The following is a 26574-nucleotide window of genomic DNA, read 5'->3' as shown; positions in this document are numbered from 1 at the left end:
TCTCATATTGTGCAGGGGCTTCAGATGCTTGTAATCTTGAGCAGCATTCTTTTTCTTTTTCTTTTTTTTAAAATATATTTTATTGATTTTTTTTTTTTTTTTTTTTTTTTTTTTTTTTTTTTTTTTTTTTTTAGAGAGAGGAAGGGAATGGGATAGAGAGTTAAAACATTGATGAGAGAAACATTGATCAACTGCCTCCTGCACACCTCCTACTGGGGATGTGCCCACAACCAAGGTACATGCCCTTGACCGGAATCTAACCTGGGACCCTTCAGTCCGCAGGCCGATGCTCTATCCACTGAGCAAAACTGGTTAGGACTTGAGCAGCATACTTATCCATGCCATGCTGGTGAGGCTGTGAAAACTCAAGACTGTCGATCCGAAGGACAAGTACTGGGATTGTGTTCTTGGGATCTCACTCACTTCTCAGTCCGCGTGGCGTTGTTGAGGGAGCCTGGCTCAGGAATCATAGAGACTGGGTGCTAATCTATGTTCGTTATTAGCTCTTGACCTTAGTCAGAGTGATTCCCTTCCCTTGTAAGTTTACCCAAGGTGTAGCTTCCTTGTAGGGAAAAGCACAAGTGCATGCACATGGCCTAGAAGGTGCTGGGCTTCTTTGGAGGAGCAGCTTTGCTGTTTTGTTACGATTCCCCTTGGGGCAGGGCTGGTTTTATAGGATGCAGACAGTGTGAAGCACGAGGTACTATTACTATTTAATATTTTTCCTGAGACTCAAATGAAGATGAATTTTTATAGTTACCATCAAGATGCTCCGGATAATAAGAGCATCCCTGGTCTCCCAAGCGTGACGGTTTCATATCTGCCTTGCTTTATTAGTGAAGATAACTTTTTCCTGGGCTGTTTTGGGTGTGTTCATATTAAGGCCATTTCATATTAAGTAACATAATTTCCTACCTGTCTCACTGCTCTAAATTTCCTCCCTAGGCCAGTCATTCTCACACGTCCAACATGCTTCTGCACAGACTTCACACAGTTTCTGTTGGGAACACACGGGATGGCCTTGGGAAGACTTCTGCTCCTCCTCAGCCTCTGTCAATGGAGCTGAGTGTTAGTCCTACACAGTGGCCCCATTCCTCCCACCCAGACGGACCGTGGATACACTGGATTCGGAGTTGGATAAAACAGATTAAATTATAATTCTACCGCATACTGGCTGAGGGAACTGGAGTGAGTCTAACTTTCTGAGCTTCCATTGTCCACCTGGGACACCAGTATAACATAACACATAGTCACAAGATCGCCATGGAGATCGGTACAGTTACATGGACAAACACGTGTCTGAAGGTCGGCACCGAGTAGGCAGTTGTATCAACCCAAACTGACAAGAGCAGGAAAGGAATTCATGGGCTTGCATAGCCCGAAGCCCAGGGAATAGGGATGGCTTCAGGTTAGGCTTCATTCAGGGGCAATGACCAACCACCCTAGGTGTCAGAGCTCACCCCCCTTTCCTCCAGGATGGCTTCCCTCTGGCTCCACCTGGTGGCTGCTGGGAGCTTTGGCTGCTCGCACACCATCAGCCTGTAGAAGAGAGATCCCTGCCCCGTGCTGACCATTACATTTACAGCGTGTCAGGCGCTGCACTGAGTACTGTGTGCAAAGCCCACAGGGTGTGAATTGAATGGGTGGTTCTCCCAGGTCAGGAAGTGGGTACCGATGCCATCTGAGGGGAATGGATGTGAGGTTTAAAAAAAACACTGACAATGTGCCCAAAACAACATTTAATAATTGCTCAAAGCAAATGGGGTGAAGTGACCAACTGCGGTTAGCAACAGCACGCAGAGTGGTGTGAGGTGCAGAACACGGTTCTCATGGGGGGACGGCTCCCAGGGATGCTCCACAAGGTCTGGAGACATTTGTGTTTGTCACAGCGCTGGCTGGGGCACTTCGTGGGTGGAGGGCCCAGCGATTCTGCTAAACCCTCGCTCACCAGCAGTCCTCCACACGAAGAATGACCAGGTTCGCTTATCTGACTGAGAAACTCCGCTCTTGCAGGGCTACCCACCACTGAAAATAGTCACTGGTATTTACTGAGTCCTTACTCTATGAAAGTCACTGTACTAAGTAAGCACTTTTCAAATACAGGCTCACTGAAGCCACTTGGTGATTATATAAACTAGGGACTATTATTTTTTTTAAAAAAAAATTTATTTAGAGAAAGAGGAAGAAAGAGAGGGAGAGAGGGGAGGAGGAGAGAGAGAGGGGGGGGAGAGAGAGAGAGAGTGAGTTGTTGTTTCACTTTTCCACTTATTTATGTATTCTTTGGTTGATATTTGCATATGCCCTGACTGAGGATCGAACTTGCAACCTTGTCGCATTAGGATGACACTCTAACCAGCTGTGCTTCCTGTGCAGGGCACTATTCCCATCTTAAAAGGTGGGCATCTTTGTGGCTGGTCCAATAGAAGATTCAGGAGTCACACTCAGCTCTTCTTCCAAACCCTGTTGATTTCTAAAAAGGCTAAATGTTACCATTCTGTGGGTAGTTAGTCTAGTTCTTCTTTCTTTCTTTTTAAAATTGAACTTATTGGGGTGACATTGGTTAATATAATTATATAGGTTTCTGGTGTGCAATTGTATGATACATCACCTGTGTATGTATTGTGTGTTCACCACCCAAGCCAAGCCTCCTTCCATGGAGGAAGCCTTGTTCTTCATTGACTTCTCAGGGTAAGGGAGAGAGGGCACCCTCCCACAGCCAGCCCCAACACCAGGGGGCAGTTTGTCAAAATGTCCCACTGTTATCTAAGCTGCTCACCAGGAGGAAGGCTGTCCATCAATAAGCAACAGATATTGCTCATTTGAATAGGCCTCCTGAGATACGCTCTGACATACATTTTCTTAGTTTAATTCTGGAAGCTTCTCTTTGTTCAGTACAAGCACATACAGCTAGGACTGGTCACCTCTCCCGGGCAGCACTGTCGTGACTACAGGGCGGTAGGGTTTTCCAGATGCTATTTATCCCCCTGCTCCCCATTCTCTCCCAAGCAAAGCTGACCACATCTCAGTTTCTTCCCTGGGAGAAATTCAGAGTTGACACAAAAACTTTTTAGTAAAGTGCATTGCAGAATTAGTTGCCCCTGGAGAGAAAGAACATTTCCTATATTTGGGAGACTGAGGCACAGCTTGCTTCTATTGTTAGAGGTTCCTCTTATCTTTTGTTTGTCTCTTTCCACCTGGCGGCTCTGGGACCTCAGGGAAGCCCTGGGGTGGGCAGGGCTCCAGTGTTTGCGGGAAGATCCAGTGACATGAAGGCTGACTGTGCGCCATCCCCCGTGAAGCCATTCTGAAGTGTGTATTGTTCAGAGCAAGGTGGCAGGTGCCCAGGGCTGCCCTGTTCATTTAGGAGCTGCTGCCGAGTTAGCAAGCTCCCTTGGCCCGCCTCACCTCCCCACTGCCAGCAATGAACTTGGGATTTAGCACCCCTGGAGGGAGAGCCACTCAGGTGACACTTGACAAACGCAGCATGGAATAATTACCATGCTCAGCGCTCTCTCCCAGCTGGAGACTCTCTGGAGCTTTCCACCTTGCTTTCAGGGAACTTCTGGGCGTGCCAACAGTATGTGTAGAGCCGCAGTGCACTCCTGGTGCTTTTCCTTACACAGAGAGCACACCTGCGTGAAAAAGCTTGTTCTGGATCCAAAGACATCTGAACAACCTTGGGAAAGAAATAATCTGATTCCTGTGTATATCACTCTGAAGACAAGTCCAGTTGGTGAAAGGACTTTTCATTAGAAAAGAAAATTGTTTCCCCTTCTAATCGGTGAATTTACAGCTGAAAGGGCAATTATCCTGAGAGAAATCTTTGAATGTTCTCTATTCGTCTTCTTGATTCTAAGCTATTAATTGTCTCTGACCTCTGAATATTTTATAGAGATATCCTCATTCTTATTAAGAGATTGAAAGCAAATTAACAAATGGCAAGTGCCCACTTCTCCACTATGCTGAGGAGATGGACTTCACAGGAGGTGAACTGAATCTCACACACAGGCTTGCTCAGAAGTACAATCATTTCTGCTGCAAAGAAAGCAGAACTTGCTATTGCACCATTTATCTCATTTGTTCTAGAATAGCACTTATCCCCAAATTATCTATCTATACTAATAGAAGGGTAATATGCTAATTAGACTGGACATCTTCCAGACGACCATCCCTATGTCCTTCCTGACAAAACTGGGCCCAGGCAAAGCCATCAGACCTTGGTCTTGGGCGCCAGTGCTTGCGGCTGTAGCCCAGGAGAGGGTGAAGCCACCCTCCCTATGGTCCCAGGTAACAGTGCCTGTGGCCTGGGTGAAGCTGTCCATCCATGGTCCCCTGCAGCTGTGGCTGGCCCAGGTCCTGTGTGCCTTTGGCTGGCCAGAGGGAGGGAATCCTGGGTCCCAGGTGAGAGGCCAAGGCAGAGGCGGTTAGGGTGATCAGGCATGCAGGCAAGTAGTTAGGAGTCAGTGGCCCCGGGTTGTGAGAGGCATGTCCAACTACCAGGATCTAACCTAAACCAGCAGTCAGGCATCCCCCAAGGAATCCTTGAATGAAGAGTGTGCAGGCTAGGCTGAGGGATCCCTCCTCCCCTATGCAGGAATTTCATGCACTGGGCCTCTAGTATATATATAAAAGCCTAAGCGACCGTTATGTCTGGTTGACCAAATGACCTGTCAACTGGTCGTTATGACAATGCACTGACCACCAGGAGGCAGATGCTGAATGCAGCAGTGGGAGTGCCGCCAGGCTCATGGCTGTGAGCACCACTGTGGTAGCGGTACAGCGCCCAGGCTTGGGCTCCTCCCCAGGCACCTGCTTGTGTACTACTATATCCCTCAGGATGTTAGACTGCCAGTTTCAGCCTGATTCCCCATAGACTGGCAGGCCAACATCCCTTCAGGGGTCCCAGATTGGAAGAGGGCGCAGGCCAGGCTGAGGGACCCCACCAGTGCACTAATCTGTGCACTGGGCCTTTGGTTTTAACTATAAGAGTAGCACACATGTATTACAAATGAATAGGAGGAAGAATCCCCTCTACTCACAGAATAACCTCGTTAATGACCACCATTCATAGGCGCCTCATCATTGTGTCCCTGCTCTCTGCCAGATGCTGTTAAGTGTGGGATGTGAAGTCAGACCCCAAGGCCACCATCGTAGGCTTAGCGGGTCCCCCCAGCTCCTGTGAACACAGCACATGAACCCCTAAAGGAAACAGTGTCTCTCTTAGGACTTTTGGAAAAAATTAGACACCCCTCAGTCTATCCTGTCTGGTGGCCATCTTTCAGAAGTTTATTTTAATGTGTATTATTTATCTGATTTTCCAGATTTATTGATATAAGAGACATATAACATTATTTAAGATTTATAATGTAATTTGATAATTGCATATATGCAAAATGATTGCTGTAATAGGGTGAGTGAATACCTTCATCACCTCACAGAATTACCGTGTTTCTGTGGTGAAGACATTTAAGTTTTACTTTCAGCAACTTTCAAGTATATAATACAGTCTTTTTAAAGGATAGGGACCATATTTTCCATTAGAGCCCCAGAACTTACTCATCTTCTAACTGGAAGTTTGTACCTTTGACCAACATCTCCCCATTTCCCCCACCCCCAGCCCCTGGTAACCACATTATACCCTCTGTTTCTATATGTCAGTGAGATCATACTGTGTCTGCTTTCTCTGTCCGCCGTACTTCACCTGCCACAGTGGCCTTGCGTTCCAGTTCCATCCATGGTGACAAGTGACAGCCCTTCCTTCCTCCTTTATGGCTGAATAATATGCCCTGAGCCACGTTTTCTTTACCATCCACCGACCGGTAGACACAGGGTGTCTCCCAGGCGTGGCCATTGTGAATAATGCTGCAGTGCAATGGGGTTTGCATATCGCTTTGAGATAGTGTGTTCATTTCCTTTGGATATATACCCAGAAGTAGGATTGCTGCATCAGGAGGTAGTTCTATTTTTTAATTTTTTTTAAAAGAACCTCCATATGTTTTCCTCAGTGGCTGCACCAATTAATATTCCCACCAGCAGTGCACACGGCTTTCCTTTTTCCCATCTTTGCCAACACAGTTATGTCTCGTGTGTTTCTAGTAGCCATCCTCCGTGTGAAGGGGTTTGATTTCCCTGCTGATGAGTGATTCTGGGCATCTTTTCATGTATCTGCACCTGATTTATGAGTGGCATCTCACAGTCGCCGATGGCGCCCTCCTGTGGGGACCATTTTATATGTGATGGTACCACAGAGTCCCAGAGATGGTGCTGAGGGGAGTGTGCCTGGGAAGGTGCTGAAGGGAGTGTTCCTGCAGTGCCACTGTGCCGGAGCAGAAGCGGGGACGGGGGTGAGACAATGTGTGGTAAAGGGGGAGGTGCTCTGGCAGACTGTGTGGGGCTTGTCTGCTTATAAAGGTTTGTCCGCCTTTAGTCTTAGCCAGATTGGTGGCCATTGGGGCTCCAGGAGCTGGTTCCTGTAGTGTCTGTAGGAAACTTCCCAAGGCAGTCCTCACCTCTGACGCTAATTGCAAGTTGAGGTTGAATAATGTGCTAAAGTGATTCACGGAAAGCTGTGAAACTCGGTTAAAGTTTATGACAGCGAAGGACACAGACGACATCTGCCGAGGGAAGAAGCGTGTGTGTGTGTGTGTGTGTGTGTGTGTGTGTGTGTGTGTGATGGGTTGGGGGGGGAGGAGCCCAGAGAAGTAGCTGGCACCAGCTTCCACCTCTCCCCCTATAAGTCAGTGCAGCGTGACCCCCTCCCTCAATATGACGGTGATCTCAGTATGGCCAGCTAGAGGCGCTCTCCCGGCCGCAGGGCTCAGGGTGTTTTGGGGGGCTCCATGGCACGAATGATTGATTTATTGGTTGCCCACATGGTGGATATCAGGCCCACTAATACCACGAGACCCAAAGCCCCACTTTAAATCATTATTCCTGTGTGGCTAGAATCCGAGGCAAACTAAAGGGAGGTGTTCATGACCAAAGGAGCAGCTAACACCGCAGGGAAAGGGGTGTGGCCAGGCCCGAGGAGGGCTGGCCTCCGTGTTGGGCCTTCGACCTGTGTCTGCCTCTGACTCCACTGGCTTTTCATTCCAGCGGGGGTAGTAAAGCCAGACACTGGGCTGGGATGTGGGGACCGTGAGAAGCACTTTGATTTCTCCCCACTGCTTACCAACTGTCTGTGTGTGTCAGCGTCGCTGCTGTCAGCCCTCCAGCCCCAGCTGGAGAAACCTGCTTCCTGGGTGAGCCCCCAAGGCCTGCCCAGGGCTCCCTTCCAGCCGGGCTCCTGGCCCATGTGGCTGAGCCTCTCATTCACTTCACTGGGTGTATTTCCCGGTCAGGGGGTCTCGAGGAGGGCAGGGGTCCCGCTGTGTGTGTTCACCCCACCTCCCTTCCACAGACACAAGAATGAGACATTCCGCAGTTTTTCGCCCCTAACTTTGTGTGGTTCTCTGCTGGGTGCTTCTGATTGGTTCTCTCGGGGCTGGGGCTGCCAAATTTTGTTTCCTGTCTAAAGCTGATGCCCACCTCTCTCCTCGGCTGTGCCTTTCCTCTCTTATCCCCTCTCTGACTCCCATGGCTCATGCCACATGTTATTCTTGAGCCATTCACATATGTAGAGCTTGTCTATCGAAGTAAATTGTAACCACTATAAAGAAAAAGCCACGTTGCCTTTATTAATTTTACTTTTCAATGACAGTTGACATTTGATATTATTTTGTATTAGCTTCAGGTGTATAGCAGAGTGGTTAGACAATCACATGACTTATACAGTGATCCCCCCAGTAAGTCCAGTACCCTCTGCCATCACGCATGGTCAGTACGATGTTGTTGACTATACCTGTGCTGTGCTCTGCATCCTGTGACTGTTGGTAACTGGCAGTCTGTGCTTCTCACCCCTTCACCTGTAAAAGCTGTGTCTTTACCTTTGTTTATACCCGTCACAGTCACTATTATGATTTGCTGTATGTTCACCTGACAAGTACTGATTCCTTCAATTATAATATGTAATTACAAATGTAAAATTCAATGTTGAGTTAGTAAACTGCTTTTGCAGGGGTGGAGAGCAGAGTATTGTCACTTACATGTTAAGTATAAGATTCAGCCTGCTTTTAGCAGTGTCCAAATATCCTAGACACACAGCTACATATTCAACAAACATACACACCCATGCACATGAATCCATATATAAAGTAAGGAAAAAAGGAACTGATTAGCTTACTGATTTCACGAGTTTTCTTATTAACACTGCCTGGCATGAGATCATTTGTTTTGGTTTATATAATTTCAAAACATTTGTATTTTTCTAATAAAGGATGTTGAGCCCAGCCAATGTTGCTCAGTGGGTTGAGTGTTGTCTATGCACCAAGAGGTCGCCTGTTTGATTCTCAGTCAGTCAGGACACATGCCCGGGTTGCAGGCTTAATTCCCAGTGGGGTGTGGGGCGGGGTGTGTGTGCAAGAGGCAGCAGATGGATGTTTCTCTCTCATCATTGATGTTTTGTCTCTTTCCCCCTCTAAAGTAAATTTAAAAATCATATTAAAAAAAGTAACAGATAATGGTGTGAAATGTCACTGGCAAAGAGGAGTTTCTCCAGTTGGGCCTTCAGTGCCCTTGGGGACTGCTGCATTCAGGAGACGGCTTCAGAACAGTGAAGACTGTGGCCTCCCAACACTCACGCTCAGTTCACCGTGGCCAGGCACCTGGCCGCCCTCCCCATCTCCTCCCCACCGTGTTGAAATCACTGAGCCTCACCCTCTAAAGGCATTCAGTGCGCAGTGATTCCTGCTGGGACTGTTCTCCCAGCTTACTCTTCCAAACCATCCCCTCCTGCAGCATCTCAGTGAATCTGTTTCAGAAGCCTTGCCCGAGGAGGCTGGGTCAAGTCCCCAGTTATGCTTTCTCTAGCACTGCCTGCTCCTTCACAATGCATTCATTATACGGTTCTTCACGGAGCACCAGATATTGAGGCACACCCAATGTAGGCACTGGAGGGAGAGCGAGAATGTCAGAACAGAGCTGTCTGCAGGGCCCTCACACTTCAGTGCAGTGATGGCAGTGCATCTAATTGAAAATGTGCTCTGTGCACCCTACATACCATGGCCGGTGCTTTCAGTAAAACTGGGTGACAGTGACAGTCATTATATTTACTTTCCAAAAGAAAGGCAGGCTGAGGGGGGTTAGATAATGTGCACCAGGTCACAGAGCAGGCGAGGGCCATCCCAGCAAGGCAACCTGGAGCCCCAGGCCCACCCTTCATACTCATTGCCGTGGTACTTCCGGGCACGGATGAACGAACTTCTCACTGTTATTCGGAGCTCTTGTTTTTCTTCTTGGCCAGTTGCACAACCCATGGTTTGGAGTGACAGGCATATCATTCAGGCAAAGTAATTATCTGAGAAATTCAAAACTCGAAATGCATTGACATGGCTGTGTTGTCCTATCTGAATCCCATCTTCAGAAAGGTCACAGGAGACTCATTATTTCACCGTCTCTGGGTTTCCATCCCTGCTTCCTGTTAGTGTAAGGCCACAGGGAAGAGCACTGCTGGGCTGGTGTCAGTGGGTAAGAGAAAGGAGCCGGACCGTGGAGAGTGAAGTGTATTTGCAGTGCTGTCTGGCTGGAGCCATTAGGGCATCTTCGTTCTGGGCTATTTCTCCGAGATGAACTGCAGACTAAGACCATGTAAGCCGTTAGCCTGCTTGAGCATATTCTTTCTCCTTCTTTCCCTTTCTTTTTTTCTTTTTTCCCCTATTTTCCCCTTATTTGTCTTGGGGAGTGTGCCCATTGTATTGTTTTGACAAAGGCATGCAGTAACAATTTTAATGGATTTAAAGCTGCTTATGAAACAGCACACACTTCTACTTGGAGGGAAGGAGAGACATAAAAGAACTTGTGAGCTGAGGTTAGGAGAGGTGGGCAGAAGAGCATCTGAAGGACAATTTGGTTCATATCACCCTTCTGGGTTTCCCTGTCCCACGGACACGTGCCTGTGAACAGGGTGGATGAAAGTCCGACAGCTCAAACCCAGGCCTCACTGACGTCCTGTGGAGAGCTCTTCAGAGTAAATGGCTGGCCTCCTGACAGATCAGGTTAACAGGGTAATACCCCCACCCACAGCTTAAATAAAAGGCATAAATTGCCAACAGTAAACATTCAGGTTATTTCTCATAGAAATCAGGTGTTCTGGCTTCCCAATAATCAGAAGCTGTGGCCCCATTGGGCTCTGATGTCCCCATGTGACTAGGGCTGCTTGGGGCTGCTGTCCGGGAGCCACTTGGCCTGCTCTACATTGACTTGCATCTGAACTCTGCATCTGTTCACCTGGCGTAAACCTGATTGGATTTGAGATTGTGGTCCTTTCTGTACATGGTAGGTGGTGTGCGCATTGTGTGTCTGGTGTGTGTGTGTGTGTGTGTGTGTGTGTGTGTGTGTGTGTGTGTTTGTGAGGTGTGTGTCTTCCAGATCCTTGGGTGGAGGCAGGCAGTCTGTTGTTGCTGTACTTTAAAGAACACTTGATGCTCCAGTGGTTGTGATTTCACTTGTTTTCGATTACAATAATTATTTAGAGATGCAGATGTCCTTAAAGGAAGGTTGTAGACTCATTATGTTGAGCAAAAGCAGACATTGGATGAAAGAGGGATTGCCAAAGCGGAGGTCTTGCCAATGAATAGGTCATAATATAGATGGCGCATTTCACCAGCAGTGTTCAAATAAAATAGAGCCAAAAACATCAGCATGTTATAATTGAAGATACATAAATAGCGAGGTAGATATACTGACTCCCAATCTGAACTGCACTTATTACTGTGGTTACAGTCACAAGAACATTAAGAGAAACTGGATTGTCAAGTTTGAGAAACAGGGTTTGATATTAAGCAACAAATTACCACTGTTTCTAGGTAGCAGGTATCTTCATTCTTTTTAGAACCAGGATTGGCATATACACAAGTAAGTAAACAATAGCATTGGAGGTGGAGGAAGCCAAAGGCCACTTCTTCCTCTTAAAGAGTTGATTAAGGCTACTTCCTCTTCTTCGGGAATTATAGTTCCATATTTGATGGGAAAAGGAGCTGTGAAAAATGAAGGCCTGTATGATGGCATCAATGAGGAGGGAAGGGCAGTGAGTGCCTGGCGGTGAGGGAGTCTTTAGGGAAAAGCTGGGACGTGACTGAAATGCATCCACTCTTAGTTTTCATTCCTCATTGGATTGGCATGACTCAATAATTACAATCACACAGTCAACCCCCTGAGGTAGTTCTTTATATTAGCTTCCTAAAAGAGCCACCCGTTCTTTCTCTCCCTTCTCCTCACCTAGCCCATATCAGTGAAATCCAAGTGAGGCAGGCTTTGAAGGATTACGTACACCAAGCTATATGTGCTGAAAACTGCCATATGGCCATGGTGTCGGGCCAAGTGTGGGAAATTAGATAGGGAGGAATCTTTCTATTTTTATTACATTAATTGCATAGACTGGGCTAGATAAAGCAATTAACAGCAGTTTGGGTGGAAATGTGCTTGATTTCAATGTTGTGTTAAGCAGTTATTCAGATGTGAGCAAAACTCGGCCCTCAAGCCAGGATTCAGTTTTTCAGCAGGAGATTCTGAGATGGAGGGAATGGCGTGTCTTTGAATAATTAGGGTCTTTAAAATAAATACACAAAAGCAATGTCTTAGTTTACTGTCGAGAGATGTATAGATCAAAATCAGAACTTTAAAAATATCCTTGCATGTATTTTTGCTCACTTCCTTTAAAAATATTTAGAGTAATTATATTGGTAATTCCACCTATCATGAACGTATACGCGCGCACACACACACACACACAATTAAAGTATCCTTAGCAATTAAATCACATTTATTAACTTTTTGCCGTGTACCAGTCTCCCCATGTGAATGGACTTCATTTCTGGTTTAACAGTCTGAGGCAGAGATGATCTTCCTCGGAGTCATTAACACTAACCATCAGACCACAGAGCCTCCCTGAAGGACCTGATCTTCTATTGGCCACGTTAATGCAGCACCATCATGATCCCCAACAAAACTCTCAGCTGCAGTGGAAGCTGGAGTCAGATTGGATCTCTGACTTTGGAAATGAAGCCATTCTTTAAGGCATGGTCTGTAGGGAAGTGAGAACCCAACCTGGGAGTCATGGAACCCTCAGTTCACTTCTGAGCTGAACAGTGGTCTGATTCCTGGACTGAAGGGGAAAGCAGTCCCGTAGGTCTCCACTTTGACAGCAGGAAAGCAGAGTACAAGGATTATGCTAAAAATCAAGAAATGGCCTTTTTTATTTTATTAACTTTCTGCTTTGTTTCTTGAGGGAAAAAAATCACCATGTTAGCCAAGAGAGATGGTTCCCTGCCCGTAGTAACAGCGGCTCGCTGGAAATGTGGGTTCTCGCTCACTTTGTTTAGCAGATGGGCATGGGACCCCTCGCCTCACGCAACATCCATGGGTCTGGTATCCTGGGCGGGGCTCTCAGCAGCTCTGTTCTTGTTCCCACAGGATGTGTGAGACTGGCGAGGGGCTGTTTATCTTCCAGACGCGAGACGGGGAGGCCATCTACCAGAAGGTGCACTCTGCCGCGCTGGCCATCGCCGAGCAGCATGAGCGCCTGCTGCAGAGCGTGAAAAACTCCATGGTACGTAGGGGTTCCTTACCGGTGGGCACTGCCGTCAGCTGGGACCTGGGATCCCTGTGCTGGAAACCCCAGCCAGCGATGAGAGCAGGGGTATACTCCCGTCCTCACCCAGATATTCCTCGGATTCACTGTCACCCTGGGACCGCCCGGAGTGGCCCATGGCTAAGGCAGTTCCTCCTTATCTACTTTGTGCCGCAGTTATTATATGTGTGTACCTTATCAGTTTGGGCTCCTACAACCAATACCATTGACTAGATGGCTTATAAACAACAGACATTTGTTTCTCCCTGGGAGGCTGGGAAGCTCCTGGGCAAGTTGTTCTCAGACTCACTGTCTGTAGGGAGGGCCCACTCCCTGGCTCATAGCTGACTGTCTTTTCTCTCTGTCTTACACACAGAAGGGATGAGACATCCTTTGGAGTGTAGGATGCTCTGCCCTCAGGACTTAATCACGTCCCAAGGGCCCCGCCTTCTAATACCATCCATTTTGGGGTTAAGATTTCAATGTATGGATTTGGGTGGGACATGATTATTGGGACATAATTGCAGGGATTATATACATTAGAGGCAATTTGGGGTGTATGGACACCTATGGACACAACTATGTAGGTTATCTTCCAATAGATACATGTTTTTAAAAAATATATATTTTATTGATTTTTTTTTTTTTTTTTTTTTTTTTTTTTACAGAGAGGAAGAGAGAGGAATAGAGAGTTAGAAACATCGATGAGTGAGGAACATCGATCCTCTGCCTCCTGCACAACTCCCACTGGGGATGTGCCCACAACCAAGCTATATGCCCTTGACCGGAATCGAACCTGGGACCTCTTAGTCCACAGGCTGATGCTCTATTCACTGAGCCAAACTGGTTTCGGCCAATAGATACATGTTGATAGCTGTATCAGATGTTGTAATTTCCAATGTCAACAGGGGTCAAGGAAAAAATATAAGTGAGTGAAGCGGGCTGAGAAGAAACTGGAATCAAATCTCAAAAGCCAATGAGCAGACAACTGTTGACATGAGACTTCAGGCGCCATGGAGGAGAACTCTTGATTTATTTATTTTTTATTTTTATTTTTTTCAGAGAAGCCAAGGATTTGAGTCTGTACATATTACCTCTCAATCTGTAACTGTTGGAAATTCATTCTAATTAAAGCCAACAACAAAACTGTCCAATTTGTGGGCCAAAGAAGACTTGTCCATAGACTGCTTTTTGCCCATAATCATGCATTTGCCATCGCTGGTTGCTAAACCTTCATAGTCTTCCAGGATAGAGACTCCACAAACACAAACACACATGAGCATCCGCAGACACTCTCTCGGGACACCTACCCTGTTCGTTGCTTTATGTTAGGAACTGTCACCCTTACTGAGAACTATGATTCTTGACTTTTTTCTTTGAGAAAAATAACATGAAACTAATCGAATGCAGAAGAGTTAATGCAAATCATGCATCGTGGTTGCAAACACATGCAGGGCTGCCCATCTGTAAGGAAATCTGCAAAACTGAAAGCCCAGTGTGGGCATGCCAGCACTAATGTAGTTTGCACATTGCTGATGTAAACATGTGGGCTGTTTGGATTTAAAGAGGAAGGGAAAGCATATCAGGAATATGATCTGTCACAGAGCGGTCCTGAGTTATTCCCAAATGACATGTGCATGCATTGCTTCAAGATTTCATAGCAGGAATCAGCAAAGCTTTTTGTGAAGTAAATGTTGTAGGTTTTGTGGACTAAAGTAGTCTCTATATCAACTTCTTAGGTAAAGCAACCATAGGTAAAACATCATCAAATGGGTGCAGTGTGTTTCCAAAACACTTTAATTCAAACTTCATGTAATTTTCACATATCATGAAATATTTTCCCCCTCATCATTTAAAAATGTTCTTTTTGGGTTAATGCAGACTTTATATCCTTATGCTGGATATCACAATAGAGATAGATAAATGAATAAATGGGTGAATAGCTGACTGGCTGGCTGAATTGGATGGTGGGTGGATGGATGACATTAGCTAGTCAGTTGTACAGTAGAATTCAAGTCACTTTGAATTTATAGGGCAAAATGTGATTGCATTAAAGTTGTATAGCTGCCCATTAGATGCCTTCAAACATCTTAGCAGGTTTTTCCAAGATTACCTTGTTCGTGAAGCCATCAATTAGCATAAATTGTTGTGTGCTTGGAAGGCAAGCTCTGCACACACACATGTTGCTCTATTTACAGTAGTCTCATTACTTCTGCTAAAATTAATCAGGATTATGAGTAATGCCTTCAGATTATCCCCTTGCAAATTTAACTAGAAAATCACATTGTTTCTTAATTCGCTGTATGCTGAAGGGGTTTTATAAAATGAATGTGATTTTTAAAGCAAAAGCATTCTGTTTTAGATGGAAATGAGTGTCAAAATGGGATCTGAATTCCAAGGGAGTTAAACAGGATTGCAAAAGGCTTAAAAACAATGTACTTGAATCAATTTCTGATTAGGGGAGAAAAGAGATACGGTGCTAACATGAAGCAAATGATGACAACATGACCGGCCACCCCCCACCCCCCCGGGGGGTACAATTTTGAATTTTCTGGTCATTGGAAATGGATCCACACAGAGCTGGCTGTATTCTCTATAGGAATTGCCTTTATGTCACTGTTGGCTTGCTTCCCTGAGGTAGCTAAGATCATACATGGAGAAAGATAATGAAGCTAACATCTAGGATTAGCCTCATTATTAGGGAGCCTGACCCACTGCCAGCTGACTTATCACCAGACAGAACCCAGCACTGTGGGAATGCCAGTTGGACTTGGACGTTGCAGCCTGGAGTGAATTGGTTTTGATCAGACTGATGGCCTTGTGTCCCAGAGGTCATAAAGAGGAGGCTTGTGAGTTGGATGATAATAGCAAGTATTACTATTGTGGTCGGCTAAATAATGGCTCCCCAAAGACATCCACATTCTACTCCCCGGAGCCTGTGAATGTTTCTTATTTGGCAAAAGGGATTTGCCAACATGATCAAGCTAAGGCTCTTGAGATGAGGAGAGTATCCTGGATTCTTCTCTAGGTGGGCCCAAGCTAATCACAGGTCCTTATAAGGAAGAAATGGGAGTCAGAGGCAATGTGATGTTGGAAGCCGAGGGACAGAAAGAGAGACAGTGGAAGATTCTATGCTGAAGGCTTTGAAAGTGTGCTGAAGGATGTAGGCGACCTCAAGAAGGTCATGGCCTAGAGAAGGTGGAAAAGCCAAGGGACCGATTCTCCCCTGGAGCCTCCAAAAGGAACCAGTGAAACTTGATTTTAGACTTCTGGCCTCCAGAATGTAAGAGAGTTAATTGCTTTTGTTTAAAGCCACCACATCCTGGTAATTTGTTACAACAGCCATAGGAAATGAATACAATAATAAGATCAATAATAATGGAACTGTATCATGCCTTTCCCCTGTGGCAGACAACATGTTAAGGACTTTATGTGTACTTTCTAACCCTCAAGATGGCCCTTGGATTGAAGTCCTAAGGGCACCAGCTTGGAATCAGTGGGCTCGAATTTGGAGCAGGGGTGACCTGCTGGGGAAACCCCAAATTATGCTTTATGTCTGAATCAAGCCCCTAATACATGTTTTCTTTGTCTGCATGAGATCTCACTGCTGTTCTAAAAATTCCAAATTAGTAGCCAGCATTCAAAAATGAAGGTTTCACATAAATCTCAGATTTATGTACTGTCTTGAAAAGTGAAAAGGTTGGGCAACACTGGTCTCACATCCCCACATGGCAACAATCAGCTCTGCCCAATAACATCTGCCTTTTAGGTAGAATGGCGTCTTCAGTTCTCCCAGTTCCTACCATGCTCTGCATCACTCAGCAACCGGTCGTTGTCTAGGCGTTTATGCCATGCTGTGGCAATGGATGTCTTGCCTATGTTACTACATGTGTTTATTTTCTATTGCTGTGTAACCGAGTCCCACAAACTGTGCACCATAAAACACGCCCACATATTATCTCCTGGTTGCTGTGGGGCTCCCAGCTTCAGTTTCTCACCAGACTGTGGCACTGATGTCCACTGGGGCTCCAGTCTCATCTGAAGGTTAGACTGGGGAAGGATCCATTTCCAGGCTGTTATGGTTATTGGCAGGATTAAATTGGATAGAGGGCCTCAGTTTCTTCTTCACTGTTGGGTGAAAGCCAGCCTTGCCACATGGACCAACATACCCACTTCATCAAAGCCAGCAAGAGAGAGAGTCTCCTTGCTGGGTGGGAGTCACAATCCTAAGTATCATAATCATGGAAACATCTCATCACCCTGTCATAGCCTATTAATTAAAAGCAAGTCACAAGTCCTTAACACCATTAGAGAAAGGTAGCACTGGGGGTATGAAGACATGGGTGAGAAAATCATGGGGCCACCTTACTGTCTGTCCCCACACCATGTAAACTTCTGGGGTCCTGTTCATTTAATGTTTTGATTTTACCTTTTGGTACTTCTCCTATAAGGTGTTTTGCTAATGATGTCATTTATTTATTGAATATCTCCTATAGGCCAGGCTCGTTAGTAATAATAGCCACTACAGTTCATTAAGCCTCCTGCAATATGCCAGACACTCTACTTGCTTTTTCTCTGATCACCACAATATCTTTGTGAGGTAGATGCATTCACGCATTCTCATTCATTTGTTCATTCCAAATGCTCATTGAGGACATATGATAGATGCTGCAGTGTGTAGTGGGATGTGGTGGTGATTGACAGGTGAGGCCCATGCTTCCTGGGGGCTTACAATGAAGAGAATATTACTCATGACTCTTGGCCTGGAGGAAATCCCTGTCCTGGAGGGAATCGCTGCCCCTGTCATATACATGAGTAGAACTGATGCTCAGAGTGGCTAAGTCACTTGCCTGCAGCCATAGAGCAACACTCAGTAGGGCTCTTATTGTTGGAGCCAGGAATGCAGGATCCTTGCATTTGGTCCTGAGCCACAGTGCCTCACCCCTTGGAGAGTATGAAAGCCCTACATCCCTCTTATATCCCCACTCAGCATTCTCAAACTATCCTGAAAACCTTTCCAAAATATCATCTTAGAATATATCTTTAAAAAAAATCACTGTTCCAGGACACCCTATTTCTTTTGATAGTTTTGGTACCAGAAAGCAATCTTATAATTCTCCCCTCCCTCCTTGCTTTTTAAACCAATGTATTATTATTACTGCTCTGAAAGGGGTGCTTCATGAGGGGGTTGGGCCTGGATTAGGGGAGACCCTCCTGTGGAATGAGATGGCCCAGCTGCCGGCTGCCTCGCTGGAGGAACTGCTGGGAGTCTGGGGCACAGCTCGGGACTCCCCGAGCAGCCGCTATTTTTGCCACCTTGGAGATCAGTGTCTGTGACGGAGTCTAATTTTGGAACAAGGAGTGGAGGAGTGTGGGATGGTCTTCATTCCACGACGGGCCTGTCATTTCTAGAATTTCCTTAAGGTGCGAGCGGCAGGGTGAAGAATGCCTGCAATTTGGCAGGCTTCCCCGGCGGCGGGACAGGAGGTGACATGTGGGCCCCGGTGACGGCTCCCTGCACACAGGTGTGTGAGTGGAGTCTGAATGGCTCCCACTTGGTTCCCTCTTTTTTGTTGGTGGGTTTAACTGACAGGTTTTCCTCCACACTAGGTTCTGCAAATAACACTTGCTAATGAGTTTGTAGAATTCAAGTGAAATTCTTCCACAATTCTGGAAGCCAAAGTCATTTATAGTCAACCTCATTTAAAAAGCAATAGGCCACACATTTAAAAATATATGTAGAGAGGGCATCCAAGAAATTACAGCGTCCATTTCATTACCATTCAGACACCAAAACAGAGACTTGCCTGCTGGGGTTTTATATCCCCTCTTCTCCTCCTGACACCCCCCAAAAGAGAAAAACATTTTTTTTTTTTTTACCTTTTCATCTGTTTATGGGCTCTGATTAATTGGAATTTTTGAAAAGTGTATTGCTTAAAGCTATTATCAGCTTTTTCCTTTTCCTGAATTAAACGCTTTTTATATTCTGGTGTATTATCATTCAAAAACCTTTTACCAAACACCTATCTACTACTTGCAAAGCAATAAGGTAGGCCTTATGGACAATACAAATTAAAATATGAAAAACCTTTTGCATCTTTAAAAGGAACTTAAAATTTAGATAAGGAGTCACGATTTGTATTCCTCAAATCATGCAACAATATAGGCCCGTGAATTCACTTGGTTACCATCACTTTGGAGGGCATCTTGCCCTTATTTATCAAAATTAAATTGATGCATCTCTTTCCCCAGCAATAGTACTTGTATAATAGGAATTTACTCTGCAGATACACTAGCAGAAACAGAGATGCTTTTGTCCTTCCATTCTGCTGTTTAGCAAGTGTTTGCTGAGCCTTGCTTTCGAGGTGCTGGAATGACTGAGGAAGATGAAGTTCACATTCTTGGGCGGCTTATTGTAATTAGAGACATAAGTGAAACAGCTTATATATCCATCAAAAGAGGATAGTTAGAAAAATTGTGGCCTATGCTGTCATAGGAATTTTACCAGGCCGTGAAGAGCACAGAGAATCTCACTTGATAATAGCAAAGGTGCATGAAGGGCATGAATGAGCCAGAGGCGGGCAATAGGCAGAGAGTACACACTCACACATGGTCTGCAAACACAACTTCCAGAGGATCCAAAGGTAACTGGTAACGTTGGTTACCTTTGGGGAGCAGGGTGATTGTGAGGGCCGGGGGAGGGAGTTTTATATTTCACCGTATGTCTTTCTTCTCCATTTATTTTTTTTAAAGTCATAGCTACATAATTATATTTATAGGAACAGAAACAGTATTGAGCTTCTGGCACATGGCAAACTGAATTGATACTCCGATGGGGGAGAGGGAGGTTTTAGGAATGTATAAAGGTTGTGTGATAAGAGGTAATGATTGAAGCTAAGAGCTTAGTAGGTAAATTTCAGGTGCTAGAAATAGGGTCTCCATGAAGAAGGAGAATCATCTTGTTGGAGAAGGTTATGCCTGAGCTGAGTTTTAGGATGAGCAACAGTTCGCTATGTGCTGCTACTAATGATATCTGACTTTTATTGAGAACTTACTACATGCCAGGTGCACTTCTGAACACTAGACATGTATTAACTTTTAACCTTCAACTGATGATGACTCTGTTGATGTGGGCACTGTCCTTTTATTTTTAAGGTTAAGAAGTTTGAAATTCGATTTGGCTCAGTGGATAGAGCGTGGGCCTGCGGACTGAAAGGTCCCAGGTTCGATTCCGGTCAAGGGCATGTACCTTGGTTGTGGGCGCATCTCCAGTAGGGGGTGTGCAGGAAGCAGCTGATTGATGATTCTCATCGATTTCTAATTCTCTATCCCTCTCTCTTCCTCTCTGTAAAAAATTTATATATATATATATATATTAAAAAAGAAGTTTGAAGTGTGATCATGCAGCTAAAAGTGGAGGAAGCCACGGTTTAAATCCAGGCAGCAGTGCCCACACTTCACTGAGCAAAAATTAAATTAATTGGTCCGGCCGGTGTGGCTTAGTGGTTGAGCATCAACCTATGAACCAGGAGATTATGGTTCAATTCCTTGGTCAGGGCACATGCCTGGATTATGGGCTCTATCCCCAGTAGGGGGGCATGCAGGAGGCAGCCCATCAATGATTCTCTCTCCTCATTGATATTTCTATCTCTCCCTCTCCCTTCCTTTCTGAAATCAATAAAAAATATATTTAAAAAATAATTGAATTACATCACCAAGCACTCCTGCCGAATCCATTAGAAATTGAAAGAGGCTAAGTGGAATGAACCTACTACCTTTAGTAACAGACGTTGTTTCTTCAGATAGTTTAGATGCAGATATAATTTGGGCTCCTTTCTTACAGCTGCTGTGACTTTTGTTCCTATACATTGGGGGAAAATGTTATTTTCTGAGCATGCCCCTTTCAATCTCTTATAACAACACAATAACATGCCATGCTGGCTTTTAATAATGCTTTCACCTGATTCTGAAGTGCTGTACTACCTCATCCAATTCCTCCCCAGAGCTGGCCACTCCTGTAATTTTGCTGTGGTCATTGCTTAGCCTCCGCAGGAAAAGGAAACACAGGGAATGTTGCTAACAGGTTGTAGTTCTGTTTATGACGCTAAAACTAATAGTGATGTTTAAGAGGGTGGCCCCCTAAGTAGAGAGGAAATTGAAAGCCTGATAGTGGCAAGACTGCAGGTCATGACCTGAATGGAAGATGCTCATGTGAGAGCAGAAAGCATCTGGTTGGCCAGATGGACATGGTGAGCAATATGGTTTTCCCCTTTCCCAGCATCAGTCATGCCAGAAAGGCTAGAGACAAGGATGGTGACGAGGACTGAGATAAATGGGATCAGTTCAATGCCATTTTACTGGATTTTGAGAAGGTAGGAAGTGATTTATCCACCTTTGCCATGGGTGGGCTGGTCTTTCCTGGAAAGGGTCAGGGTAACTCCTTGAGGCTTTTTGGGCCACCTAGAGTTGCTGCTGCTACTTCACTTCCTTCTTCTCCTCTTTTTTTTTTTTTTTTAACTTTAAAAATGTAAAAACTGTTCTTGGTTCTGGACCTTATAAAAACAGGCCATCAGGACTTGGCCTGCAGGCAGGAGGTAGCTCACTGACCCTGACTCTGCATGCCAGGTTTCAGGCAGTGGGTACAGATGTCTTATTTAATCAGTCTCTCCCCTCTGAGCCATGTGAACTTACTTTTTCTCAAAGGAGTTTACCAGAGGCAAAAGCAATAACCCCAAGTCCCTATAAGTGAAATTAGAAGCCACTTGTGGTTTTAACTAGAATCAGTCATTTTTAGAGAAGCCATTGGCATAATCGAATAGGGGGGTTCAGCTTTTGGTTGCCCAGCAGACACATGCTTTGCCTTGTATGGCTCTTTTCCCAGGATATTGAAGTGTTGTGCGTGACCAGAATCTGACCACTAGAAAGCAGAACTGGGAAGAGTACCAGAGGTGGTGCCAACATGGATGACTGTCACCAGCTTTGGAAGTTTCAACATTCAGGGCAGATCCAATCAATTGTTTCTTTGAAATTGGAAACTGACCTCTTACTAGGTCCCTACCCAAGGGTCCATTGACCTGTCTAAGTGTGAAATGCAAATTCTCCCTCATTTTGTGACTTTGTGAGTAGCAATAGGGAGGGAAGAGCTATCTATTGACTCACCTCCAGTCAGCAAGGAAGCTCTGGGAGACATCTTCATTGGCCAGACCAGGGAAATCGAGGCAGATGACAGAGATTAGAGGGTAGGAGTTAGCAGGCTTATGCAGACCATTTTTTTGTTTTGTTTTGTTTTTTGATCTGCAAAGCATTGACACAGATGATATTTTTATAAAATTAAATTAGTTCCCAGTGATTAACATGGAAGGTTTCACACAGAATGCAGATTTCTACCCCTTAAATAGGAATATCTGTTAACATTGCTTGAATTAAAGTGGAGCAGCCACTACCATTTTGAGATGATGAATGCTCTTCAGTGTTTCATAGATCTTGTCATTTCTTGTTGTCTTAACAACACCGCTGGCTTGGGGGGAAAGGGGGGCGCGGGCAGGGGAAAGAGACTCACCTTGCAGCAATAAGATGTAAACAGGTAGCAGTAGGAATTTAGGTGCCTGGGATGAGTGCCCTTGTTTGCTGTTTTCTTATGACACTGGTGGTGTTTATACAGGCATGACAGCACTGGCCACTGAGCTGAGGCCCCGCCTGCTGGGTGGGGCTGCTGCAGGATCTTAAAACCACGCACAGGCAGAGCCAGCTGTATCTGCTCTGCAGCCATCTCTGGGGCCAGGGGCACCGTGCCCACCAGCCCCACTCGCTCTGAGCTTGTGCCCAGAGTAAGCACAGGACAGGTAACAGGACCCCACCCATTGGTCTCAGCTCTGGCGCATGCATGGCATCCTGTCCCAAAACATCTGCTCTTAATGAGTGTGAGCCATTGAGTTGAAAGGTTCAATCTGCCCATAGAAGGTCTTAGCCTTTGCATTTGCTGCAAAAGCTGACCTCTGAGTGGCTGAGCCTGCAGGGGTGGGGCCAGGTCTCTCCCCCTTCCTCCCACCCCCCATGTCTGTATGAAACTCAAGGCTAGATAGACACAGGACTTTCCAAAGGTTTGTGGAATGAACAAACAGAATAAGTTATATAATTTTGTGAGCATAGAGAAAAAGAACAATGAAGCTGGAATACTAACTGCAGTTCCCTTCCAATGCCCACCATGCCCAGGCTCCAGGCATGTTAGCTTCATGAGGCCATGGGAAACAGTCCCTGTGGGGTCAGCCTCCATGTGCAGGTGGGGGAAGATCTCCTGAGCAGGAGCTATAAAAAGTTACCAGAAGCAAAGGGAGCAGTGGTTGTGTTTTATGCGAGTGGCTGGGAGTTCAGATGGCTCTGAATAAATAGATGCAAATCACTTTCCATCTCCATGAAAATAACCATTCGAGTGCATCTGGTACTCAGCAAAATGCTGCATTTGGAGATTTGGCCCCAAATGGCTGATTTCACAAGCAGTCTGCTTCCTCGAAGCCACAGCCACAATGGAGGCGTTGTTCCAGCCAGAGTCCTGCTCACCTCCTGGCTGCGTGTTTTCTCCGGGGTGCCCGTTCAGGAAGTAAGCCTCTGCTCACTGTAGTTCCTCAAGAGTTCAGTAATATTCTGTGATATCTTGGTAGCATTTTCATGACAATACCCATTGCTTTTCCTGTGAATGTCAGCATACAGAGAGGAGTTGGAGAAAGGAAAGAGCGCTTTGGGTGTTTCATGCCAAATGTGGCACAGAGCTGGAGTCAGGATCAGGCAGCCCACGAGAAAGGTTTTCCTTAGGAAGCCAAAAAAGACCACGTGTGGCAGGTAGTCAGTGTCCACAGGAGAGAAGGCCCTGGAGCCACGAGATCTAGAAGCCTGTGACCCAATCACTGGTCGATTCTGTTCCTCAAGGTGCCCAGGGTTCCTATCTCCTTACAGCCCAGATACTTGGCCAGCTGTCATTTCTCTAAGCTTTGGACATAAAATCCGGGTGTCTTCTGTCATTATGACCAGGACACAAGCTCATCCTTTGAGGTCTTTATAATACACTCAGTACTTCCTCTGAAAAGCACACAGGATCATGACGTGAACTTCAAGTCTCAGAGGAAGTGCCTGGCCTTCGGCCTGCCTGGGCATCATCACCAGCCCAGTGTCCTTGGGCAAATATCTTCACCGCCCTTGCCACCCTTGGTATTTGTCTCCCTCTGTATAGGGGGTTATATCGGCACATGCTATGTCAGGTGGCATAAAGCAAGTCATATCTGGACACCTTGCCTGGCACCTACTGATGACAAATCACCTGAGCTGTCATCATCATGGACTTGTAGTGACAGAGGGTTCTCAGTCACTTCATGGTTCACTTATTCAGACAAGTCACTCAACCCATCCATCAGGGATTGTCATTCGACTGCTTTTTAAAAAATATATATTTTTATTGATTTCAGAGAGGAAGGGAGAGAGAGATAGAAACATCAATGATGAGAGAATATCATTGATCAGCTGCCTCCTGCATGCCCCCTACCAGGTATCGAGCCCACAACCCAGGCATATGCCCTTGACCAGAATCAAACCCGAGATCCTTCAGTCCGCAGGCCAATGCTCTAACCACTGAGCAAAACCAGCTAGGGCCGTTCCACTGCTTTTTATAAAGGGCCTACTCTGCCAGGAATCACCAGGCACTAGGTCTGTGAGCACGTGCAGTGAGTCTTCTGCACTTCTGGGAAGGAGCACTCTGCTGAGAAGAGGGTCTGCCCTTTTGTCGGGAGGGAGCACCACCGTGGAGGCAGGTAGCAACGTGACTGAAGCTGGTGTGGACCAGTTCTCTGCCATCCACTGTTCGTTCTGGAATGAGGGAAGCTGTGTCTGATTCATTTCTACATTTCCAGCCCCGGGCGCAGCATGTGGCTTAGAGATGATGCCCAGAGCACACAAATGGATGGAATCCGTGAACAAATGTGCCCAAGACCCGAGGGCAGAATTCATTTCAGGGGGAGGGGAAGGCAGGGCTGTTAGGGATCCGTGAGCAGAACACCACGCTAGGAGGCTTAGACTAATTGAGGGATAATTAAAGTTGGAGCTAGCAGCTCCATCTGGCCTGTGCTGAGCGTCTGCATGCTTTATTTCGTTTACTTTTTCACAGCTCTCCTTGGAGGTAGAGGTTGGGTTTTGAATCCTGTGTAATTTATTTTTACATAGATGCATGTATGTAAAATATAACTGACTGCAAAAATATGACCATATCGGTGATGGTTATACTTGATTTTTCTTTTCATTATTTGTTCCCATGTGGTTTTCCTCATTTCCCCTTTTCAGTGACTCCTAAATCTTATCAAGAAGTTTACACTTTTCTTCCCAGGTTTTCCTCTGTGTAGAAAGGTATCTACATGCCGTACACATGGCTACAGACAAACACACATGGACACATACACAAGATGGGTATTTGAGGGTCATTTTTGGTTTTACAAAGTCTGATCGTTCTGCACGTTAAAAACTAACCCCAGGTTTTCTCACTCGGTAGTCAATGTCCAGTGGAAATAGTTAAGGTCACGTGTGCTTTCTAAGTAAAGTTGGAACACACTCACGCCCACTCGTTGACATATTGCTATGGCTACTGTCACAGTGGAACAAAAGAGTTGGTTAGTTGGCCAAAGGGTCTGCACAGCCTGCAAAGCCACTTCTTATCTTGACAGAAAAGTCTGCCAACCTTGGTCTTCTTCATCCTTTTTCATAGCTGCGTGTGATATTCCTGAGTCTCAATGGAACATTAATTTATTAAGCCTATCTGTGGGAATATCAGAATTCTTTGCCACTAATAAACAGTACTTCAATAGACAGACACATGTGCCTTAATATACTGTCTATTTAATTGAGTTTCTAAAAACTTATTTAACTGGATTTTCAGAACTCAGGAGTAGGCTTGCTGAATTAAAGGGGGTACTTTTAAAAAAAAATTCAAGAGGTGTCGCTACATTGCCTTCCAAAATACTGGAACACTTTTCATTTTATTGGCAGTATTATTAGTTCCGTTTGATAGAGGGGGAGACGGAGGCCCCATGGCTTAGAATTAGTAAGTGAGGAGCCAGGACAGGGACGTAAAGCCCAGGACTTGGACTCAGTGGGAACCGAATCGGAGGGAGAACAAGGGGCGCCCAGGGCCTAAGTGGGCTGGGTAGGGGTGATGGGGGAGGGAATGGGACAGGGACACTCAGGGACTTTGGGTTTCCATCATCGCTGGGCCCACGCCAGTGTCCGAGCAGGCCTGGGCAGAGCATTGGAATTTGCATGTCTAATAAACTCTCAAGTGAATCTGATGTCCCTGGTCCGGGGCCGCGCTCTGAGAACCATGGCTCTAAAGTGACTGAGACCTGGTGCCTGGGTCCCTGGGAGAAAGGGAACGGGGCTAAAGAGCACACAGCCTGGGACCCCGAGCCTCGGTGCCCTTTCTGTGCACACAAGTCACAGTGGGCTTCCACCTAGCACCCAGTACCACCTGGTGCCCAGAGCAGTGTCAGTGCAGCCGGATCCCCGCCCCAGCTGGTTCTGTGGGCCGCTGACCGGGCTGTGCAGTGTTCAGCAGGGTGTGTGCACAGGTTTCCTGCGGTTAGGGAGGCAGAGACCTGGGAAGCTCTCAGGGAGAAAGGAAGTCCTTCCTCCTCTCACATGCAGGGTGCACTGGCAGGGACCCAGGCAGGTGCAGAGCTGCCAGCGGAGTTCCTGCACTTGGGACTGACTCCCTCCTCACCCCAGCGCTGCCCCAGGACAAGTACAAAGCTCTGTCCAGGACAGCAGCCTGGCTGTGCCAGGAATTGGCTCCTGCCCCTTAGCGCGGCAGTTAGCATTGTGAGCGGTGTGTATTGATCCAGGCAGCCTGCTTCATCAGGCGGCAAGGACCCCCAAGT

General features: G+C 46.0%; 1 protein-coding gene across 1 annotated transcript in view; it reads left to right on the top strand.

The window, feature by feature from the left end:
- DOK5 (docking protein 5) overlaps positions 1-26574 on the top strand; it is a 125631-nt gene that overhangs the window by 83138 nt on the left and 15919 nt on the right. The window contains exon 6 of the mRNA XM_084888453.1: positions 12508-12643. Within this exon, the coding sequence (XP_084744579.1) occupies positions 12508-12643 (136 nt within the window). The remainder of the gene's footprint in view (positions 1-12507; positions 12644-26574) is intronic.

The sequence above is a fragment of the Pipistrellus hanaki genome, assembly GCF_964339955.1.
Source record: "Pipistrellus hanaki genome assembly, chromosome: 6".
NCBI lineage: Eukaryota > Metazoa > Chordata > Mammalia > Chiroptera > Vespertilionidae > Pipistrellus > Pipistrellus hanaki.
This window is presented reverse-complemented; position numbering and strand designations above follow the sequence as displayed.